The sequence below is a fragment of the Ahaetulla prasina genome, chromosome 5 (assembly GCF_028640845.1).
Source record: "Ahaetulla prasina isolate Xishuangbanna chromosome 5, ASM2864084v1, whole genome shotgun sequence".
NCBI classification, from domain to species: domain Eukaryota; kingdom Metazoa; phylum Chordata; class Lepidosauria; order Squamata; family Colubridae; genus Ahaetulla; species Ahaetulla prasina.
The window spans coordinates 29,872,267-29,894,655 of NC_080543.1; the positions used below are offsets into that span (position 1 = coordinate 29,872,267).

A 22,389-nucleotide genomic window follows, 5' to 3' on the forward strand; every position below is an offset into this window, starting at 1 on the left:
AACTATCCAAAAGGCAATTATGTGGTTGGTTGCGTGGGGGTTTGTCATAAATTCAAACAGTCACTAAATGAGCAATCATAATTCAAGGAATATCTGAAGGAAGATAACTAAAAGAGATAAATATGTTGGATCCATATAATTAATTCGTTACAACCATTGCAAATGGTTGTATTGTCCAAGCTTAATATAAGTGCCAATAGTTTCATTAGAGTATTGCATTGTTCATTAAATATGTTCTGTATTTTGGAATAAAATTCTGAGAAAGCCTGAGTTTGACATAAAACATTGATTGCCATCAATGAGTCATAAAATAACTACAAATAATATATATTGTTGTTTGAATTGTAGAAAGAAGAAATGATACAGTTTCTGGAACAACGATCCATAATGAAATAATTGATGCTGTAAGTAAAGAATGTGCATTTTTGATATTAGAGTTTTCAGCTGATATGTAAGTTTATAAATTAATTTTCATTGCTTTGGTTTTTAGATCATGTATGGTCTTTTTTCCAAACACGGGAAAAGTCTCAAGAGCAATAATATTAATAGGCAATCTTCATCAGGAATTGAAATTTCATGTGCAGAAATGGACAGCAAAAACCACAGTGAGCATTTGTCCTTTATTAGCTGTTTATAACTCTTAGATTGCTTGTTTTCCTTTAAGATTTTTATTTATTAAACAAATATTTGCCACTATTGCAAATATTAGAATATTTCTTTAGGATACAGTATTTATTTATTTTTGTCTAGTAATTAAATTAACCATAATTGATAATATTTTGGATAGTGTTGGCCTTATTAGTAGACTAGACATACAACATGACCAGATGAACTAATTCTGCTTTGTTGTAAAGTTACATTAACAAACTCCAGCAAATCTGAAAGTACTTCTGAACCTCTTGCCCCACCCACATTCCTGCTGCAGAATAATTTATTTTCCTGTTCCCTTGGCTGTGTCTTGTTGCCTTGTTTCCCCAAGATTATTCCCACATACCATTACAGATAGTTAGTTTCAAATGGACATTGGATTTTCATGTACAAATAACTACATAATATTTCCTAGGCCTTTGCCTAGATTTTATAATTGAATTCTCATATACTTTTTGTTACCAAATTTCTTTAGCGGGGTTTTGTTTCTGATGCTGCTGTTTTGCAATTATTTACAGATCTTGAAAGTTTTTTAAATGAATCTTTTGATAAGAATGCATTTCCCGTTGAGCTACAAGGATACCAAAAGCCATCAAATCTACCAAAGGATGAAAATAATCATGGTGGAACAAATGATTTTTCTCTGAACACTGCCAGCAGTAGTGTTTTTCTTAAAAAGATTAACTCAGTTGAGAATAAAAAAGCTCTTTTTTATGAAAACAATCATGATGAACTTGAAGGAGAACATGAAATGATTAAGGCTTCTAATGAAAGAAAATGTGAAAGAAAATTAAAATCTTCTAAATGTAACCCAAATATCCCAAAAATACAGAATGCAGTCAACAGAAAGGAGAATATGCCCTCATCTTTGCTTTGTCCGTGGTCTCAGTTGGACTTGTCTGGTCTTGAAATAACGCAACTTGAAAAAAAATTCATGAAGAGCATTAGTTCATCTTCTACCTTACAGGTCAAGAAAACTTTTCTGGGTAGTCCATCATCTAGAGAAGAATGTAATAGTCCTAAAATATTAAAATCATATATGTTAAACACACCATGTCTAATACAAGATAGTAAGATGAGTTCGCCAGAAAAGTTATCTGTTTCCGAAAACTCACCTTTATTAATTAAGAATGGTTCAGTGTCATTGAAACATGCTGAGGATGAGGAGTTTTCTTTTGTAAATTTTTCAGAGAATAATTATTTCTTAAAGAGCAGAACTTTAACAGAATCCTCAGAAGTCCAAAGTATTTGCTCTGATTTCTCAAGGAAGGATAAAAGTTCTCCAGGCCACCTAGGTAATATTTCAAATCAAGCTTTTAGTGGCAGACAACACACAAAATCAAGGTTGAAAAATATTAGCTCACTTTCCAGTTTGAAAAGGCGGCCCAAAAAGTTCATTTATGCTCTAAACAATTCTCTAGTTCAGCAGAAAGAAGGAACTACCCAGAGAGATGGATCTCTTACTTGTTTTGTGCCAGTATGTACAAATTTAGAAACTGGTATCTCTGAACTTTCTGAACTCCAAATCAAGAATGAAGGTACAATATTTATATTCCTTTGTGTATTAACTTCAAAAACTTAAGTTTTAAAATTCCATACATGTCTCAGTTCATTGTTGTGACTTCTGTTTACTGCATTGAAAAAATCTACTAAAATATACTGTATATATGTTAATTAAATGTTGCTGAAGTCATTTTCAGATAGATAAAATAAGTATGGTTAATTATAAAAACAAAGAAAAATACTGGAATTTCAGATACTGACTACGAGGAGGCCTGTTTTGTTCTCTTTGAGACTTATCAGGTACACACAGGCCAGAGAGCTTTGTATGGGGTCTTAGTAATTGACAATTGACAAATTTCAGATAAAATGAAACTGGTCATATACTGCCTCCTGCTGGTCAATATAAGTAAAAATAACATCTTAAAAAAGGAATTCCTCCTTTCCCCCATCTCTCGATGAAGAAAGGTTTCTCAAAGAGCTAATGAAGAGGAAGTTGGACTGAATATACCATTCCAAAAGTAGATTATAATTTCAAATATTTCTAGAAAAAAGTACTTGGTTTTGCTAAGAATATATTACTGAATCCCAATTGTTTATCGTGTGTTGAAAAGGTAACATTTTTTAAAAAATCATCTACTGGTAATGTTCTATGGGGTGGTTTTGCATGGAAATCAGAATAAAAAATATGTATATTGTTCATATAAGTATGCCTGAAAAAGATTTAAATATCTCAGAAAAAGCTGCTTCTTTGGTAAAGACAAATCTGTTTAACTCTATAAATAAAAAAGAATACAAATGCTTTAATATCTGATGGTTGTTCAGATATAGAATAAAAATCTACAATTCAGATATAAAGCAAAAGTTGTGGTTTCTCAGTTGACATCCTGAAAAAATATACTTTAATATATTTAAAGTATACTAAAGTGTACTAAATATATTTAGTATACTATAAGTATACTAAATATACTTTAGTACAATATTATACTAGGATATGTTTAGGATATGTTTATATTGATATCATTTTAACTCACATCCCTGTTGTAATTCAACTTCTTACAGGACAAATTGAAACTGCTGATAATCATTCCACAAAAGAAAGAAAGCAAATAGATTCTGAAAAATGCTATACATCCACTAACATGTTATATGAAAGTACAGGTAGTAAAAAGTCAAATATTGAACATAATGCTACTGATAGTTCAACACTACTTCTAAAAAATAATATGAAGAAAGAAGCTGTAATGTTTTCCAGAGATATTGCTGCTAATTATCAAACAGAGGTAACTGAAAAAGGATTCCATGAAATCTGTCACAGCAATACTTGTGTGGATAGAAAGACTGATTTCACAAATTATAGTTCATCACAAGAATGTACAGTGCCGATGCAAGTATCAGAAACAGAAAATAAGCAAGTAAGCTTGGAATTAACTGCACAAATTTTGGACAGTGGTATTCATTCAATGAAAGCATCAAAATTTAAAACTATGGTATTGGAAAAAGAAATTAATACAAAATTGTCTCCATTACTAAGTTTAAAAGAAGATGTGCCTGGTGATAAGCAAAGAGAGTTAGGAAGTCTTTGTCATAGGAAAATCCAGAAATGCAGAGGTTTTAAGACTGCATCTGATAAACAGATAGTGCTATCTGCTGATAAAATCAGAAAAGGCAAATTACTGTTCAAGGATATAGAAGATCAACTTCTTGAAGACTTTCAGAATGAAGAAAAAGGTGCTATTTCAAGTCAAAATAAACAGGAAAATACTGAGAATTTTTCAGTTGGACAAAGTGAACTAAATTTACATGTTTCTGATTCTGTGGTTCACTCAGATGATACGAAAATTGGTTTTCCTGAATATGGCAAGAAGTCTGTTCAAAATGTATTTAAAAATCAGCACCCTGAAGAAAAATGCAATTTAACAGCAAGCCAAGTAGCTGAAATTACTGAACTTTCTAACATATTAGAAGAAGCAGACAGTCAATTTGAATTTACCCAGTTTAGAAAACACAAGATTATGACGGACAATAACACTAACAAAACTAAATGTTTTGATAAAAAAAATTTAAATTCTAAGAATTGGAAAGATACGGGATTTGTGGACAATCCAGGTAATAATCAGTCCTCTTTTAAGCATACAGATACTAGGGAATGTAATACTGACAGACAAAGCAATGAGCAGGTTATATTGCTGAAATCAAATAGAAAAGAAGACAAATGTTTTGTTCCAGTTATTTCAGATCCCTTACAGTCTGATCTGGGAAATCATAGTTCAGTTAAGAACAAAGATGAGATTACAAGAGGTACAGAATTAGCCAGCAATATGAATGGAATGGGTGAAATATTGAACTATAAAATAAAAACGGATAGTTCAAACAAATGCAGTAGTTGGCACATGCCTATGAAAGAAACATGTATTGATTGCCCTCAGAAAGCCAAAAAAGGAAATGCTAAATATATAAGACAAGGTACCACAAAAGATACAGCAATTGCTTTTGTAAAAGAAGATACAGAAGATAAGTTAACAGATGTGGACTGCCATAAAGATAGTTTTGTCCAAATTACTAGCACCACAGAAGTAAACTTGAAAATTATTCAAAAATATTCTGTACACGTATCAGAAAATGAATTGTTATCAACTAAAAATCAGAATGCTTTACCTGTACATCATTTTGTAAATTGTGGAAAAACTTGCTGTAACAATAATTGCCCAGAAACTTTGTCTGATCTAACATGCTTAGTTGAAGTTGCTAAAACTGAAAAACATAATACTTGGAATGATGCAGGTGCAAAAGAAAGCTTTATTTCAGAACAAGAGGAAAATGTAAGTGAGCCAGAAAAGCAATATTTTCTACAGAGCATTCACACTGTTACTGATGGTAACACATTTGTAGAAAAAAGTAAGAGACTTAATTTGTTGACAGGCTCTGATATACAGGAAGAGATAAATAATATGTCATTCTGCAAAAGGAAGACAAATGCTAGATATAAAGAAATTATTCCTTCTAAGAAAGAGAGTACAGAATTAAATCAGACTGAAATCTTTTTTGGGTGCAACCACAAGAATGTCTCTGAAAACAGGGAAAAGCAAACTGGTGGTTTTCATACAGCTAGTGGTAAGCAAATTACATTTACTGACAAATCTTTACTTAAAGCAAGGCATCTTCTTTCAGAAGAAGCTCTCTTTTTTGGAAATATGTACAATACTGGTAATCTTATAAAACCTAGTGTTGAAGATTCAGTTAAAAAGAATTTTAAATTTGGAGAAGGAGCTGAAAAATATAGAGAAACTAGACATTCTAAAGATAATTTTGAAGATTCTTTGGGCGTGCTGTCAAACACAGTTAAACAGGGTTTCAAAAGTGGATTGATTTTTAAAGGACTGACCTTCAATATAAATACATCTGAATCGTATTTTAATGGAGGGGAAAAAATCAGTATTTTGAAAGAAGCATATAAAAATCAAGATTGGATGACATCAAAATGTGATTTACATTTACTGAATACTGGCACCTTACAGAAATATCCAACTAATGAAGAGAGAACCTCAACTTCAAAACAATTGAAAGTCAGGCCACCTGCATTCAGTTTCAAAACAGCAAGTGGTAAAACTGTTAAAGTTTCTCCACAAGCATTAAAAAATGCCCAACAATTTCTTCATAAAAACTACAATAACTTGGAATCTTACTCTGAAACAAATAAATGTAATATGTTAGGAAGTTCTTTGGATGCTTTTGGCAGTAAAAACTGCATTACTTCTGGTTACTTGAATGTAGAGAAGATGCCGATGGGATATTTGGATGTATCCCAGTTTCCTACAACCAAAGAATTATGTAGAACTGCTCAAACATTACCGTGTGCTATGCCCATATTAGTGGATACTATCTCTGAAACAAATCGTGAAACTTCAGATGAAAGTTTTGAAATAGGCAACTGTTTTAATACCTGGGTTTCCACCAAAGGGAACTACATATCCGATTTTTCTACTGATAAATGTATGTTTTTTAGCACAGCGAGTGGCAAACCTGTTCAATTATCTAAAGAATCGCTGAATAAAGCAAGACAACTTTTTTCTGAAATTGAACCTAATTTATCAGGTCATCAGAATATTGTTTCAGATGACAAGTTCAGCTCTAATGAGATACATTCAGTGAAGAATGTGAATGCTTCTGAGTCAGATGTTAATGCAGGAATTAATGTCAACATATCTGGAGAAACCTATAAAAATGAAAATTGGATGACGCCAAAGTGTAGCTTGCATTTTTTGGATGTTAGTACGTTAGAGAAATCCTCAACAAATGGAGAAAAAGACTCCCCTTCAAAACAGTTGAAAGCAATACCAGCTGCATTCAGTTTCAGAACAGCAAGTGGTAAAACTGTTAATGTTTCTCAGAAAGCATTAAAAAATGCCCAACACTTTCTTCATAAAAACCTCAATAACTTAGAATCTCAGTCTGAGGCAAATAAAGGTAACACCTGTGGAAGTTCTTCTGATGTTTTTGGTAGCAGGGACTGTATTGGTTCTAGCTATTTGAGGGTAGAGAAGATTCCAACAGATTATTCAGGCCTGTCCCAGTTACCTGTAACCAAAAAATTCTGTGAAAGCGCTCAAACATTATCATGTGTTGTACCCAAATCAATGGAAACTGTGCCTGAATTAAATTGTAAAGCTTCAGATGACTTTATTGAAATGCATATGTGTTCTGATACCCGAACGTCCAACAAAAAGAAATGCAAATCAGACTTTTCTACTGATAATCGTGGGTTTTTTAGCACAGCAAGTGGAAAGCCTGTTCAGTTATCTAAAGAATCACTAAAAAAAGCAAGCCTACTTTTTTCTGAAATTGAATCTGATTTATCTGGTTATCAGAATTTTGACCGAGATTGCAATTATGATTATAACACAGTGAATTCTCTCAGAAAAAAAACATTCCCCAGAGAAAATAGATTACATATATCTCAAAGGGAAAAAAATCCAAATGTAGAAGAGCATTCAGGCATTCCATGTGATTTTAATACAGCATGTGGAAAACAGGTACAGATTTCTCACAAGGCTTTTCAAAATGTTATGGGACTTTTAAAAGAATTTGATGATATCAGTGCAAGTGATTTCTTTGTTGATGAAAGTTTAAAGCAAACTCATAATTCTCCAATAAAAACTCCCATTACAAAAGTTAACCAAGAGCATGAAGCTAATTCGTCATCTAAACTGAAGGAAAACTGCAAAACCAGAGAGAATCACAATGAAAATGAAACTTTTAAATCCTTGCTAAATATTGAAATACCTATGTGCATCACTTCTACTGAGAAATACACACAACCAGCAGAATTCAAAAAGTTTTCATGTTCAAAAGAAGTAACTGAACCTTTGAAGATAACACGACTATGCCAAAGCAGAGTCAGTACTAAATATGCAACAGAGGGGAATCCGGATTATTTTTGTCCTGCTTATTCCCAAACTCCAGATAATTACTCAGATGTAGAAACTTCAGAAAGTGCAAAAGCTTTCATAAAAGATGACGATTTCACTGATTCAGAAGTACAAAGAAATATTCAAAAATCTATCTTGACAGCTAATAATTCTCTGTTACATACAAGAAGTGGGAAAAGACATCTGGAAAAAGAAAACACATTTGGTAAGTACTGTTTTGCTTTCTTCAACTTTAAAATTCATTTAAGGTACTGAAAACTGCACACTGTCAATAACTCAGATTGGTGTTCTGCACAATTATTTATTTTAGTGAAGAAAAATCTTATTTCAAAAAATACAAAGTCTCAAATTTATATTGCCAAAGGGTTGGCAGTGTAGCTTTCACATGACTTTTAGTGAAGATTGATGGAAAAGTAGAGTAATAGCAATAATAGCTGTTTGTATAAATATTCTACAGCTTAAACATGGATGGTTGTATCACTCTAGTTATCGGGAGCTCAGTTATTTAGAACTTGAGTTTATTTGTAAATATTTTATTTACAAATATTTGGAAAAGTATTATTTATCTGTCTAGTATAGAGATACATAATATAGCAATCCAAAATATGAATACAATAAGCCTCATGTTTTCAAAAGTAAGCCCTTCTATCTACATAAAACATGATTTAATAAATCAGTTAAATAAATATTCCTTAGAAATGTGTATTTATTGAATATGCATTTTTGAAATATTCAGTGACATATCTTTTTCAGGACAACCTCCTATTAAAAGAAAGCTGCTGCCTGAATTTGATCAATCCGAAATATCCAGTAGATCATCTTTCAAATCTTCAAGAAGTTCTCCATATGGTAATTTTTTTTTTTTAGTCTATGTAAGTCATCTCAAAGATGCATACATTTTGTCTTCATTAGCACTTCATTTCTTTTCTTGCTTGTTATTTTATAGTGCCTGCATATTTTTCTTGTTTTGTGAGGGATTACAGTGTAAAAAGTGAGAGGATTGATCCAGGGTTGTTGTTACCTGTTCATTCCAATTGATGACTAAAGCCTTAATTGAACTTTCCATCTTAATCTTAAACTCCAAACATGGTCTGAAAACCAACAGTCCATCTGGCATATGGGCAGACTATTCAGAGGTTCCAGCTCCCTATGGGAGAGGGAACAATACCAGAAAACTGCAGGCCAACTTGAGAATAATCTTACTATATCAGGTGACAGATGTTAATATCCTTCGGATAACATAATAAATGCCCTAAGATTAAAAAAAAACATATTCATTGTGTGACCTCTATGGAATGAATCAGACCAAGGATTACTGTTGTCATGGTAGCTGTGAAATCCCAAACCACCTCATAATTTGAGCAGTAACAAGTTGAAAACTCCCAATTATGTAAGTCTGAGAAAACATCATCAGTTCATCCACAGGCCTGGTTAGGGAAATTGCTATGAAGAAGAGAAGTTACTACAATTGCAGCAGTCACAACTATTTCCCAAAGCCCAATTTCATAAGCAGGATCTTATTTCTGGTTAACAGAGGAGAACTAAAGGCTGTTAGAGTTTCCCCCATAACTCACACTCCACCTACCAAGACTTGGAGTTGTTGCTTGATCATATGTTCTGTAATCTGCAGTAATAAACGCAATGTAGTTATCAGAACATTTGATCAGTAATATTTAAAAATAAATTATTTTGAATCACTTATTTCTTATTTCATTAGGAATTTCAGTGTTGGTGGGATTGTGGTCTCCCAGAGAGAAATAATATGCAATCTGAGGGTCTGCTGCTTGAAGACCAGATGTAATACATGGCCAAGATGACTTTGTCTAGTTTTGGCTGGTATAGTTTGTGACCTTTTCTGGCACAGGATATACTGATATAGACATTTATGATTTTGACACTTATTGGCTTGATTATTGTAATTTACTTTGCATGAGGCAGCATTTGAAATCCGTTCAGAAACTTCAACTGATTCAAAATTGAGTGATCTTTGTGGTTGTGGTAATAGTATTTCCATATTATATTATTACACTATCACAGAGCTTTGGCAGATGAACATTTTTCATGTATAGACAAGAGAGGACATATTTTCTTTTCTTTGGTAATCAAATATATCCTTTGCATTTAAGAACAAGTTATATTCCAGAACTCTGAGAAAAGCCATATTCCCATAGCAGTAAATACAATCTTTAGTATAGATATGCAAGCAGTAATTCAGATTAATTTTAAAATTGTGCCAGAGAGGGCATAATAAAAAAAGCTACAACCATGTTCCAAGGTCTGCTTGGTTTTTCAGCCGTCTAAAAGTGACAGTTTTTTTCCAATTATGTCAGGCAGAGTAACATATCTTAGGGACCCCAAGGATCTTGCTATTGTTTGTAGAATAATAGCCCATAATTGTTTTCCATCTATTCTCACCTATCTAAAAGCTTCTCTCAATAAATGGAAGCTCATGGAAAGCAATTCTACATCCAAATACCAATTATTCTACATCCAGTTATTTGCAGCAGGAATAGTGGTGATTAAGTTATACAATACTTGACAATGTTTTTCAAATTAGTACAAACTAACTAATTCTCCCAAAAATGTTCATGAGCTAATTTTTTAAAACTCAGCTAAAATTAATATTTTTACCATAAACATAGAAATCCATATTCTTTTAAATGTCATTTGATTCATAGAACTTATTTTTATTTAGGTATAATAAATGACAGAAAAAAAATATCTAACAAGATCTCTTTAAAACCAGTCATCTGTGGCTTACTTAGGTAAGAGTAGACTGTCATTTCATTTTAAGTTTAATTTTTCCTTAATGTAAGTTATTTATAGTTTGTCTAAAACTTTGCCCAAAGGTCTAAAATAGTAGTTGTGAGTTTTGGAAAAATCTTAGCTGATTAGATTGAATTCCTAGATCATAGTAGCAAAATCAGTATAGAAAAAGTGTAGAATAAATTATTCAAGGAGGCATAGTTCTATTTGATTTACTGAATTTTATTCTAATTATATAATATGTAATTTGTAAACCATCAAAAGCTTATAATAAAGTCATAAAAATATAAATAAGGTAGCATATATGTTTGGTTTTCATTTCATTTAATAATCATGTAGCCACTCATCTCAACTAAGGAAATTGGGCAATGCACAGCAGTAGATATTATTTTTAAAAATGCATTGGATAATCTTTGTAACATTATTCTGGAAACTACTAAATTATTATTCAGTATTAATATAAGTAAATTACCAGTAAATTAAGTGTGTGTGCAGTACATGGCAGTTTAACTGTGTGACTTTCCTAGAGGGAACATAAAAAGAATTCTTGTTAGTCTTCCATTCAGATTCTTATAAAAATGTTTTTTATTTCTTCAGTTCCACAAATGAACGACAAGAAATACTGAATCCAAATTTTAGTATTCCACAACAAGTTATGAAAGGATCTAAATCTGGTGGTTTTTCAGAGTGGTCTTCAATTAGGTCATTGCCTCAGTTTGAAATGATCTTAAGTGAGGAAAACAAAACACACAATCATTATTCAGGGAAAAAACCTACCAAGATCTTTGTGCCTTCTTTTAAAATAAAATCAAGAACTTCAGAAGGTGAAATAAGTAATGTCAAAAACCACCCCTCATTCAGTTGCAAAAGTACCAACAGAATGGAAGAATATAACTCAAAAGAAATTAACAAAACCTTCATTGAATCAGAAAAAGATAATTGTGCACGAATATCAGCTTTGGATTCAGGATGTACTAAAATAATTCAAGGTACATTGGATACCTCATTCTTGTTTTTATTTTGGCATGTATGTAATGTTTATTATGTTCATAACAATTTCTACAAAAATTCAATATACAATTGAACATATTCTATGTTACAGACCTTTGAAAATTAGATATGAAATCTGTTTTATCTCCACTTAATATCTTTAACATCAAGTACTATAATTTTTTTAAAAGATCAGTGTTTAACCTGAACAATGTCCTTTTTTCCTACTTATTAATTATTGCCAGGTCCAGAGATATTGTCTAAAACTCTTATTATAACAAAAAATACCATTTAAGAAGCAAATATAGAAAGAATGCTGACTATATTCTAATTGGATATCTTCCATATACAAAATAACAATTAGACTTCTAGTTATGGAAATACACAAAAGTTATAGATAGCAAATTCACAAATGTTATGATTTGTTAATCTTATAATTTCCTAATTTTTATATAATGCCTAGTCTCTAAACTAGGGAATTTCAATTATATACAATTTTATGTACTCTTTGAAACTTTATAATACTAGTCAAGGACAGGTCTCCTATTAATTAAGGATATCTTTTTACCATGGATTTTTTAAAGACATGCATTGCTACAAAAGTAACTCAGATATGTAAAAATTACAGAAATAGCTTATTTACTAAACGTTGGTTTTGTTGGTGCACTAATGCTGAAGTAAGAGCAATATGTCTCTTATATATGTCCCCTCATTTTAGATCTGATACAAGAGGGAGGTGCGGACCTGATGAGCATTACGGAGACCTGGTTCGGCACGGAAGGGGGGGTTCTCCTCGTTGAAATGTGTCCACCGGGCTTCCGAGCATTTCATCAGCCGAGGGTTCAAGGCAGGGGTGGGGGGGAGTGGTTATTATAAACGAGAGTCTAGAGCCGAGGGAGGCCACTGTCCCGCAGATAGCCGGTTGTGAGTCTCTCTTTGTGTGGTGGGGCCAAGGGTTACAGGTGGGTTTGCTGATCACGTACCTGGCTCCCTGCCACGTGACAACAGCCCTGCCTGAGCTGCTCGATGTGATAGCCGAGTCGGCAGTTGATACCCCCAGGCTTATAGTCATGGGGGATTTCAACTTGCCATCGGTAGGCGAGACATCGTCGACAGCCCGGGAGTTCATGGCCTCCATGGCAGCCTTGGACCTGACCCAGTTAGTGAATGGGCCCACACATACTGGGGGACACTCGCTGGACCTGATTTTTGTCTCGGGACAGTGGTTGAATGACCTGGAAGTGGGGGATTTAGTCATTACTCCCTTCGCATGGACGGATCATTCGCTTCTTCGCCTGGACTTTTGAACCGCAAACCCACACCGCAGGGAGACGGAGCCAGTTCGGTGGATCCATCCCAGGCGCCTGATGGACCCTATTAGGTTTCTGACGGAGCTTGGGCCGATCCCTGAGGATCTAGCCCACGGCTTGGCCGAAGAACTTGTTGCCGCCTGGGAAAGGGCGGCGACGGGGGCTTTGGACCGCATCGTGCCTTTGCGGCCTCTGACCCGGCGCTGCTTTCGACCAGCTCCTTGGTTTTCCGAGGAGGTGAGAGAGATGAAACGCCGGAAAAGACACCTAGAGAGCGCCTGGAGAGCCAGTTGTTCCGAATCTGACCGAACACTAGTGCGGTCACATATTCAGGCCTATCTAGTGGCGATAGGGACGGCAAAGCAGGAATACTTTTCCGCTCTTATCACATCGGCAGATAACCACCCAGCCGCTCTGTTTAGGGTGACCCGCTCCCTTCTTTTTCAGGGAGCTCGGGAGGACCCCTTGCAGGGACGTGCTGAGGAATTTGGAAGGTATCTGCACGATAAAATCGCTCAGATCCGGGACGGGCTGGATGCTGATTGGGTGGATTCAGACGGGACGACGGAGGCAGGTCTTGAGAATATTGTTTGGGCGGAGTTCGACTCTGTGACTCCTGATGACATGGACAGGATACTGGAAAGGTTGAATGCTACCACATGTTTATTGGACCCATGTCCCTCCTGGCTGGTGCTGGCCACCCAGGATGTTACACGAGGCTGGCTCCAGGGAATTATTAGTACTTCTTTGATGGAGGGAGTCTTCCCAGCTGCCTTGAAAGAGGCGGTGGTGAGACCCCTCCTTAAGAAGCCTTCCCTGGACCCGGCTATTTTGGCTAATTATCGTCTGTCTCCAACCTTCGCTTTGTGGCGAAGGTTGTTGAGAGTGTGGTGGCATGGCAGCTTCCCCAGTACCTGGAGGAAATTGTCTATCTAGACCCATGCCAGTCCGGCTTCAGGTCTGGGTACAGCACGGAGATGGCTTTGGTCGCGTTGGTTGATGATCTCTGGAGGGCACGGGACAGGTGTTGTTCCTCTGATCTTGTCCTGTTGGATCTGTCAGTGGCTTTTGATACCATCAACCATGGTATCTTGCTGCGACGGTTGGAGGGTTTGGGAGTGGGGGGCACCGTTTTTTGGTGGTTCTCCTCCTACCTCTCTGACCGTTCGCAGACGGTGTTGACAGGAGGGCAGAAGTCGACTGCTAGGCAACTCACTTGTGGGGTTCCACAGGGGTCGATCCTCTCGCCTCTCCTGTTCAACATCTATATGAAGCCGCTGGGGGAGATCATCCATGGTTTCGGACGACACTCAGCTGTACATTTCTACCCCGAATCACCCTAACGAAGCCATTGATGTGATGACCCGGTGCCTTGAGGCCGTTCAGGTCTGGATGGGGACGAACAGACTCCGACTCAACCCATCCAAGACAGAGTGGCTGTGGATACGGCATCCCGGCACAGTCAATTAACTCCATCTTTGACTGTGGGGGGCGAATCGTTGGCCCCCAGGGAATCGGTGCGCAATTTAGGCGTCCTCCTGGGTGCGCGGCTGTCTCTAGAAAACTATCTGACGGCCGTCGCTGGGGGAGCTTTTTATCAGGTTCGCCTGATTCGCCAATTGCGCCCTTTCCTGAATCGGGACTCATTATGTACAGTCACTCATGCCCTCGTTACTTCCCGTCTGGATTATTGCAATGCTCTCTACATGGGGCTCCCCTTGAAGAGCACTAGGAGGCTCCAACTGGTACAGAATGCGGCCGCGTGGGGGATTGAGGGAGCTTCTCGTAGCTCCCATGTAACACCTCTCCTGCGCAGGCTGCATTGGTTGCCGGTGGTCTTCCGGGTGCGATTCAAGGTTCTGGTTATCACCTTTAAAGCGCTCCGTGGCATGGGACCGGGATATTTACGGGACCGCCTACTGCCGTCAGTAACCTCCCATCGACCTGTGCGCTCTCACAGAGCGGGCCTCCTCAGGGTACTGTCGGCCAGACAATGTCGGCTGGCGACCCCCAGGGGGAGAGCGTTCTCTGTGGGAGCTCCGGCCCTGTGGAATGAACTACTCGTGGGGCTACGCCTTCTCCCTGATCTTTGGACCTTTAAGCGTGAGCTTAAAACCTTTTTTCACCAAGCAGGACTGGCCTAATGATACAGTTTTAAATTGAGTGGTTTAATGGGATTTTAAGGGAATTAATTTTATTTTACTATTTTTACTCAGATATTTTTAATTCTTCAGCTTATTGAATTAGATTTTTAATCATTTATTGTATTTTAAAGTTTTTGATATTTATGTTTTATTTCTGCTGTACACCACCCTGAGTCTTCAGAGAAGGGCGGTATAAAAATACGAAAAATAAATAAATAAATAAATAAATAAATTGTTCATAGTCCATATGTGATCTGCACTAATTAGAATTCAATGTTGCAATCTTAGGCAAGTTTGAATTTTCTGATTTAAATTAAAATAGCTATGATTTCATTAATACTTTGGCAGACATAACAAAAATGACAACATATCTTCAGCATGCCAGAAATCTACAACAAATGAGAATTACAAAGAAACATGATCAAATAATTCATCCACAACCAGGCAGCCTGTACCTTGTAAAAAAATCATCTGGTCTTTGCAGAATTCCCTTAAAAGCTGCAGTCAAAGAGAAATTGCCTGACTTTTATTCCAGTGAACAGGTAAGCACAGTATCTTTTAAGAGGCTTATTATTAAAAATTATCTTGTATGCGCGTATACAATCTCTTTGGAATCTTAAGAAATTGAGTCTATAAGTTAAAGTTTTCCGTTTCATCCTGTCTGGAAACTCTGGTAACTTGTTTTAGAAAATACAAGTTTTTCCATGGTTTGAAGGTAGTATACTATAATAAGTTATTGTGTGCTGAAGCTGAAAAACAAAACTTTATCATTTTGTCCAATCCAGTTGATAGGGGACTTTATAGATTGGTTGTTTGCACAAAAACCAAGAACAGAATTATTCACATAATACTTATTATAGCCATTGATCAATAACTGCCATAGATGATACCGTGTTTCCCCGAAAATAAGACCCTGTCTTATATTTTTTTTTGATCCCTGAAATAAGTGCTTGGCCTTATTGCTCGATTGGGCTTATTATCAGGGGATGTCTTATTTTGGGGAAAACAGGGTAGCTACAGATTAATTTCTGATGGCCGTGGGTATATTTCTTATTCTTTGTAAGCAAAGATACTAATTTTAGTAATGGTGGTAGATCAAAATTAAAATAGCACAGATTTAGTGATAATACAAAAACACACTGTAATACAGATTTCTTTGGCTTTTATTGTTTCTCCATAAGTGCTCGTCACAGAAGCTAATTTAGTGCACCATGTGCCTTGCACTTGAATTGTAATTACAATTGAAATTAAGCAGCAATGTGTAACAAAACTACACACAGTTTATTTGGCTTATTTCAAGTCTTTATTTTTAAATGTTTTTGAAACATAAGACTTACAGTATATACAGTATGTATGTAACCAATTTCCCCATCTCCATCATTTTTTCTCCTCTTTTTCCCTCTTCATTTCTTTGCAGAGGAAAATAATATTAACATTCCTAATCCATCCAGTGGCATATTGATCTGGTTTTGATATATTAACAACTATAGAATGTTACATACCCAAGTTTAAAATGTATGTTTGTCTTTATCCGCAGTCCTGCGGAGATCACTTTTTGCTTTTAATTTTGATTAATCTGGATTAATTATTATTAGTGACAATATGGTTATTGTATATTTTGTTCTGAACTTGGATAATTCCAAGTAATATTAAGTCTCTATTTCTTTTTTGTCCACAATCCTGAGGATATTATTTTTTGCTTCTAATTTTGATTAAACTGGATTAATTATTGTTAATGACAATATGTGGTCATCATATATTTTGTTCTGAACGTGGAGATTTCAAGTAATATTAACTACAGTTTTGTCCTGATTCAGATTTAACTATTAAATTCAGTTATACTGAACTTGAATAAAAGTTTTTAAATTCTTTCTCCTTTTCCCAGTCTTGGGAGAGAAACAGAAGGGAAAATGAATTAACCAAGGCTATCTGCAGTTTGCTCCTATATGAATAATATATAATTTATCATATATGACTAGGACCAGGTTCTATGCATGAAACAAATGAATGGGTACGTTGTCTTACCTGAACGTCCCTTCTTAGAGAGGGGAAAACGGCCGTCAGGAATGGGTTAATCTCCTCGTTGCTGATTGGACCGAGTCTTTAACTTGTTGCTTATAGCCCCCGCCTTCTCTTTCCTTCCAGCTTTTTCGGCGAGGATTCAAGTGTAGGCCATTGTGTAATACTGAAATGAGAAAGAATTAGTGCCCTCCCGCCCCGAAGCCCGCTTAGATAATCGCCTTGGGTGGGGCTGACGGCCGTTTTCCCCTCTCTAAGAAGGGACGTTCAGGTAAGACAACGTTCCCTTCTCTCAGTCGGGGAAAACGGCCGTCAGGAATGGGACATACCCAAGCTCAATGTCCTACCGGGAGGGATGATGGCGGCCTGTCATTGTTGTTGAGAGAGAACCGTCTGCAGGACGCGTCTGCCAAACGCCGCGTCGGCCAACGCATAGGAATCCACTCAGTAGTGTCGAATGAACGAAGACGGAGTGGACCACGTCGCTGCCCTGCAGATCTCGTCAATTGACGCTTGGGCGCCCCAAGCGGCCGAAGAGGCTGCACTCCTGGTCGAATGTGCCGTAATATTGCGCGGCACCGGAAGAGACAGATTTTCATATGCTGTGGCAATCGTCGCTCTGATCCACCTTGCCAGAACCGATTTGGTCACCTTCTGACCCAGAGAAAGCGGTTGGAACGACACAAAGAGAGCCTCCGTCTTGCGGAACGACGCAGTTCGATCAATGTAGATTTTTAACGCCCTCCTCACGTCAAGAGTGTGCCAAACTTTTTCCAAGTGGTGCTTGGGATTGGGACAGAAATCCGGCAAAACTACTTCCTGAGCCCTATGGAATTGACTGTTAACCTTAGGAAGAAATGTAGAGTCTAGTCGTAGCACTACTCTATCGTTGAAGAACTTGCACAGGTCCTGACGGACAGACAGGGCGGACAGTTCTGATATCCTACGGGCTGAGGTAATGGCTATAAGAAAAGCGACCTTAAGCGACATAAACCGGAGCGACGAGTCCCTAAGTGGTTCAAATGGCGTCTTGGTCAGAGCATTGAGAACTGCGTTCAATCGCCATGTTGGAAAACGGTGTACCACCGGAGGGTTGATATTAGCAGCCCCCCGGAGGAACTGTTGAATGTGAGGCTCTTTTGATAGGGAAATGAGTGACCCGCATCTCAACACCGAGGAAAGAGCCGCCACCTGCCTTTTGAGTGTATTGGTCGCCAGCCCGGAGTCGAGACCTCGCTGTAGAAAGGCCAGGATGTCCAAGACGGAAGCCCTGGATGCTACTATCCCCTGGGACGAGCACCACCTATCAAAGGTGCGTCACGTGGCTTCGTAAATTCTCTTCGTAGAGTCACGGCGCGAGGCCAGCATGGTCGGAATGGCTTGACTTGGGACCTTCGCCTTCGTTAAGATGCCCCGCTCAATCTCCACACGGCTAGACGAAACCATTGTGGGTCGGGGTGCAACACTGGTCCCTGGTGAAGACACACTTGGCTGTCCGGGATCCTCCACGGGTCTTGGATTGATAGACTCATCAGGTCTGCAAACCAGGGTCTTCTGGGCCAGAAGGGGGCGACCAATATCAATTCTGCCTTCTCCGCGAGGAGCTTCCTTATCACTCTTGGGATCAGCGGGATTGGCGGAAAGGCATATAAGAGACCCGGGGGCCACCTGCTGCGGAGGGCGTCCACTGACTCCGCCCCCCGTGAACGGAACCTTGAAAAGAATCGAGGGACCTGCTTGTTGTTCTGGGAGGCGAACAAGTCCACCAGGGGGAGCCCGAATCGGGTTGATAACTCGCGGAAATTCGCTGGGGACAACGACCATTCTGAATGATCGATAGTCTGACGACTGAGGGAGTCCGCCGTGCAATTGTCCGTCCCCGCAATATGTTCCGCCTTCAATGACCGTAGGTGGGATTCGGACCACTGACCGAGGGAGAGCGTTTCTGTCATCAGTCTGCGAGAACGAGTGCCACCCCACCTGTTTATATGTGCCTTCGCCGTCACGTTGTCCGTGAGGACAAGGACATCTCTGTCCCGGATGACATCCTCGAACGCTAGAAGAGCCAGGCGGATGGCGCGCAGCTCCAGAAAGTTGATGCCGTGGCGGATTTCCGAGAGAGACCACTTGCCCTGTGCTAGATGTTGATCGAGATGGGCTCCCCATCCCGATAGACTGGCGTCTGTGGTGATGATGACCCTCGCTGACTCCCTGAATACTGAGCCTCTGGCTACCGTCTGTGGGTTCCACCAATCCAAAGAAACGAGTACTTCCCGTGGAAGAGTCACCCGAAGCCTTGATGAACTGCGCCGATTCCTTTGATGTGGCAGGAGGAACCACTGAAGAGGCCGACTATGGAGGCGAGACCATGGAATAATATCGTATGACGATACCATTTTCCCTAAGAGCTTGGAAAGTTGGTCCAAGGGAACGGACCGAGACATCCTGGAAATACTAGCTAACTCAGCTAAACTAGTCTGACGATCTGCCGACAGAAAAACCATCGACCTACGTGAATCAATTTGTGCCCCCAAGTGGACAATGGAATTGGAAGGGACCAGATGGCTCTTTCCCCAGTTAATCGAGAACCCGTGTAATAGCAATATGTCTATGGTCAAGGAGATATCCCTGTAAGCCCTATCCTGGGAGGTCGATAAAATGAGGATATCGTCTAGGTAGGCCTGAAGTCGGACCGGAATTCCCCGAATATGGGCCATTAACACCGCCATAACCTTAGTGAAAACCCTGGGGGCCGAAGACAACCCAAAGGGTAAAGCTCTATATTGAAAATGAGAGCCTTTAAAACAAAACCGGAGAAACTTACGGTGATCTCTTCTAATTGGGATATGCAGATAAGCCTCCGTCAAATCGATGGAAGCCATGTAATCCCCCTGTCGTATGCACTCTAAGATGGAACGTAACGAGTGCATTTTGAAACAATGGTAAACAACATATTTGTTCAGTGCCTTCAGGTCAAGAATGGCTCTCCATCCCCCGGACGGTTTGCTTACCACGAAAAGTCTGGAATAGAAACCTTGTTTATGCTGATCAACAGGAACCTGTTGGATGGCCTGGATAGATAAAAGATGTTTGACCGCAGACTCCACAAGGGCAACACAGGAAGAGCGGTTAGAAACCGGACACTGCAAGAAGACCATCGGGGGGGTGGAGAGGAACTCTAAAGCTAAGCCATTTCTGATGGTCTCTAGGACCCATCGATCTGAAGTGGAAGACTCCCATTGGGAATAGAAATAAGCTAGTCTGCCTCCAATGGGAAGATCTGGTAAGGAATTATTTGAAACGGTTAAACGGTTTACCTCGCCCTCCCCGGAATGGTTTACGGGAGGAGAATTTGGACCCTGTTCTAACCTGGTCTGCCCGTTGGGAGTTTCCTCTGTACGGTGAATATCTTTGTCTTCGTGATCCTCCGAATTCCTGGTTACGAAAGGAAGAAGAAGAGGAGGCCGTCGAGGGACGAAAATAGGGTTGTTGTCGCAGCTCGCCTCTGCGCGACAAAGACGGTAACACCTTTTTCTTGTCTTTAGTTTCCACCAGGATTGGATCCAGGGAGGCTCCGAACAACTTCGAACCTGCGTACGTGGAAGATGCCAGCCGCCACTTGTTTCTAGTGTCTGCCTTCCAGTGGCGCAACCATAAGAGACGGCGAGATGTAACCGTAGACCCAATAGCTTTGGCTGAAAATCTAGCAGCGTTAAGCGTCGAATCAGCCGAAAATTCTAAAGCTGCAATAACCTTGTTAAGGTCCTGGTGAGCCCTCACGTCTGATGATGATAAACGACCCTGAAGCTGTCTAAGCCACATAATGGAAGCTCTATTAAAAAATGAAGATGCCATTGAAGATCTGATGGCCCAGGCCGAGGCTTGATGGGACTTGACTAGGGATTGGTCTGCCCTTTTTGTCTTCCGGACGAAGAGCCTCATTCTCAGGGCCCGTCACGTGAGAGGTCGTCGTGAGGGCGACTACTGGAGCATCCACTGTGGGCACCTGTAGAATGTTTTCTAGATCAGGAGCGCAGTTAAAGAACTTTTTGTCTGTGGCACTGGGGAGAGGGCCCGAACCTGGATAAGACCACTGCCGTTGGACCACGTCCACAAACATCTTCGGTGCAGGAATGGCTTCTGCCACCACCGTGGGTTCCACAAAGAGGCTAGATGAAGTACTAGGTAAGGCCTGGGAATCCATAATAGGAGCCTGAGCTGAACCCAGCCCCGTGGTAGCCAATGCTTTAAACAGAAGGGAACGAAACAACTGCGGCTTAAAGAGCCCCACAAAAGAAGGTTGTTCTGGCCCAAGGCCTTCGTCCTCTGACAAGGCTTCTCCAGTATCTTCCTCTCCAGATATTGAGGATTGACTGTCCTCATCCGAGGATTCCTCCCTATGAGGCCTAAACATGGCTGATGCAGAACTTGTAGACCTACTCTGCCTCTCCTTATTTCGGGATTTTGCTAACTCCTGGCGTACAGCCTGTTGAATCATCAACCCAATGGAGTCAGGTAACTGAAGCACTGGAGATCTGGGAAAACTAGGCTCTGGTTGGAGCGCAGATGCCCCAGTCCCCTGAGACACAACCACCGCCTGGCCTGGAATGGAACTAGGATTATCCTGAAATTCCATCTCCGATAGGGTACGGAATAAAGGGGCAGTCCCCGTTTGAATGATGGACAACTGGGAAGCCCTATCCGGAGACCAGGCCCCAGATCCCTGCATGGTCTGGGCGCTACGTTCTGGGCTTGGGGGGGGTAGGAATGTCTGTCCTAATCTGTTTACCCTTATCCATAGGTGAAGGGGACCTGAGGGCCCTCTTGGAGGCCCTGGAGAAGACCCTTTCAAGGGCCTTGTGGCGCCTTTCCTCCGCCCTCACCCCCTTTTTTGCTCTGGTCTTGGTTACTCTCCGCCCCCTAGAAGGGGAAACTTGAGGGGCGGAAGATGGACCCTCCCCAGGATCCTCCTGACTTAAATACTGAGGAGGTGAAACCGTTAAATCTGGCTGATTAATACTGGCGTCCGCCATTTTGCCACGTTTCCCGCCAATTTACGGCCTCTGCGGCCTACTCACAATTTCTCAGATGAATCCACCGGCTCTTTGAGGAGACTGCCGAACAATGCCCAGCTTGGATCTTGATCGCTGGTAGTCAAGCGGCAAATTTTTAAAGTGACCTTTTTTTTTTATTTATTATTATTTATTATTATTTTGCCGCGCTTTAGGTATGGCCGCTCGATTTCCAGCCCGATAGCCACTGACTGGGCTCTCCCAAGCTTCCGCAGCCCCGAAAAAAACCTTCAGTCGATGGGCAGGGTGGGCCGCTCGCCTCGTGGCTTCTGGCGCGGCTTAGCAGGGCTCCCTGAGGCAATCCAGTGCTGCGATCTCAGCGGCGAAGCGGGGAGCGGACAGAGTGAGCCGCCGATTGAGAGAGCGTCGGGGACATGCCCGTGAGCTCCTCCAACAATGCCTCGTAATTTGCTGCTGCTGCGGCCTCAGCGCGGCGGGAATAGTCCACTAGCGCTTCCCAGCTGTTCGGCAAGCCGCGAAACCGCCGCGGCGGTCTTTAGCGGCTTGGGAG

General features: G+C 39.7%; 1 protein-coding gene across 4 annotated transcripts in view; it reads left to right on the top strand.

Annotated features, from left to right (window-relative positions):
- Window positions 1–22,389, top strand: part of BRCA2 (BRCA2 DNA repair associated) — a 57,405-nt gene that overhangs the window by 20,596 nt on the left and 14,420 nt on the right. For 2 of the 4 annotated variants that reach the window (XR_009155529.1, XM_058186624.1), the window contains exons 8-15: window positions 349–404; window positions 491–605; window positions 1,167–2,186; window positions 3,211–7,782; window positions 8,331–8,426; window positions 10,273–10,342; window positions 10,941–11,332; window positions 15,136–15,329. Coding sequence is in view for 3 of the 4 variants with exons in the window: in XM_058186624.1 (XP_058042607.1) it covers window positions 349–404; window positions 491–605; window positions 1,167–2,186; window positions 3,211–7,782; window positions 8,331–8,426; window positions 10,273–10,342; window positions 10,941–11,332; window positions 15,136–15,329 (6,515 nt within the window). In the remaining variant the exon portion in view is untranslated. Of the gene's footprint in view, window positions 1–348; window positions 405–490; window positions 606–1,166; window positions 2,187–3,210; window positions 7,783–8,330; window positions 8,427–10,272; window positions 10,343–10,940; window positions 11,333–13,090; window positions 13,138–15,135; window positions 15,330–22,389 lie in introns of all 4 variants that reach the window. The other 2 variants (XM_058186625.1, XM_058186626.1) reach the window with 2 other exon arrangements.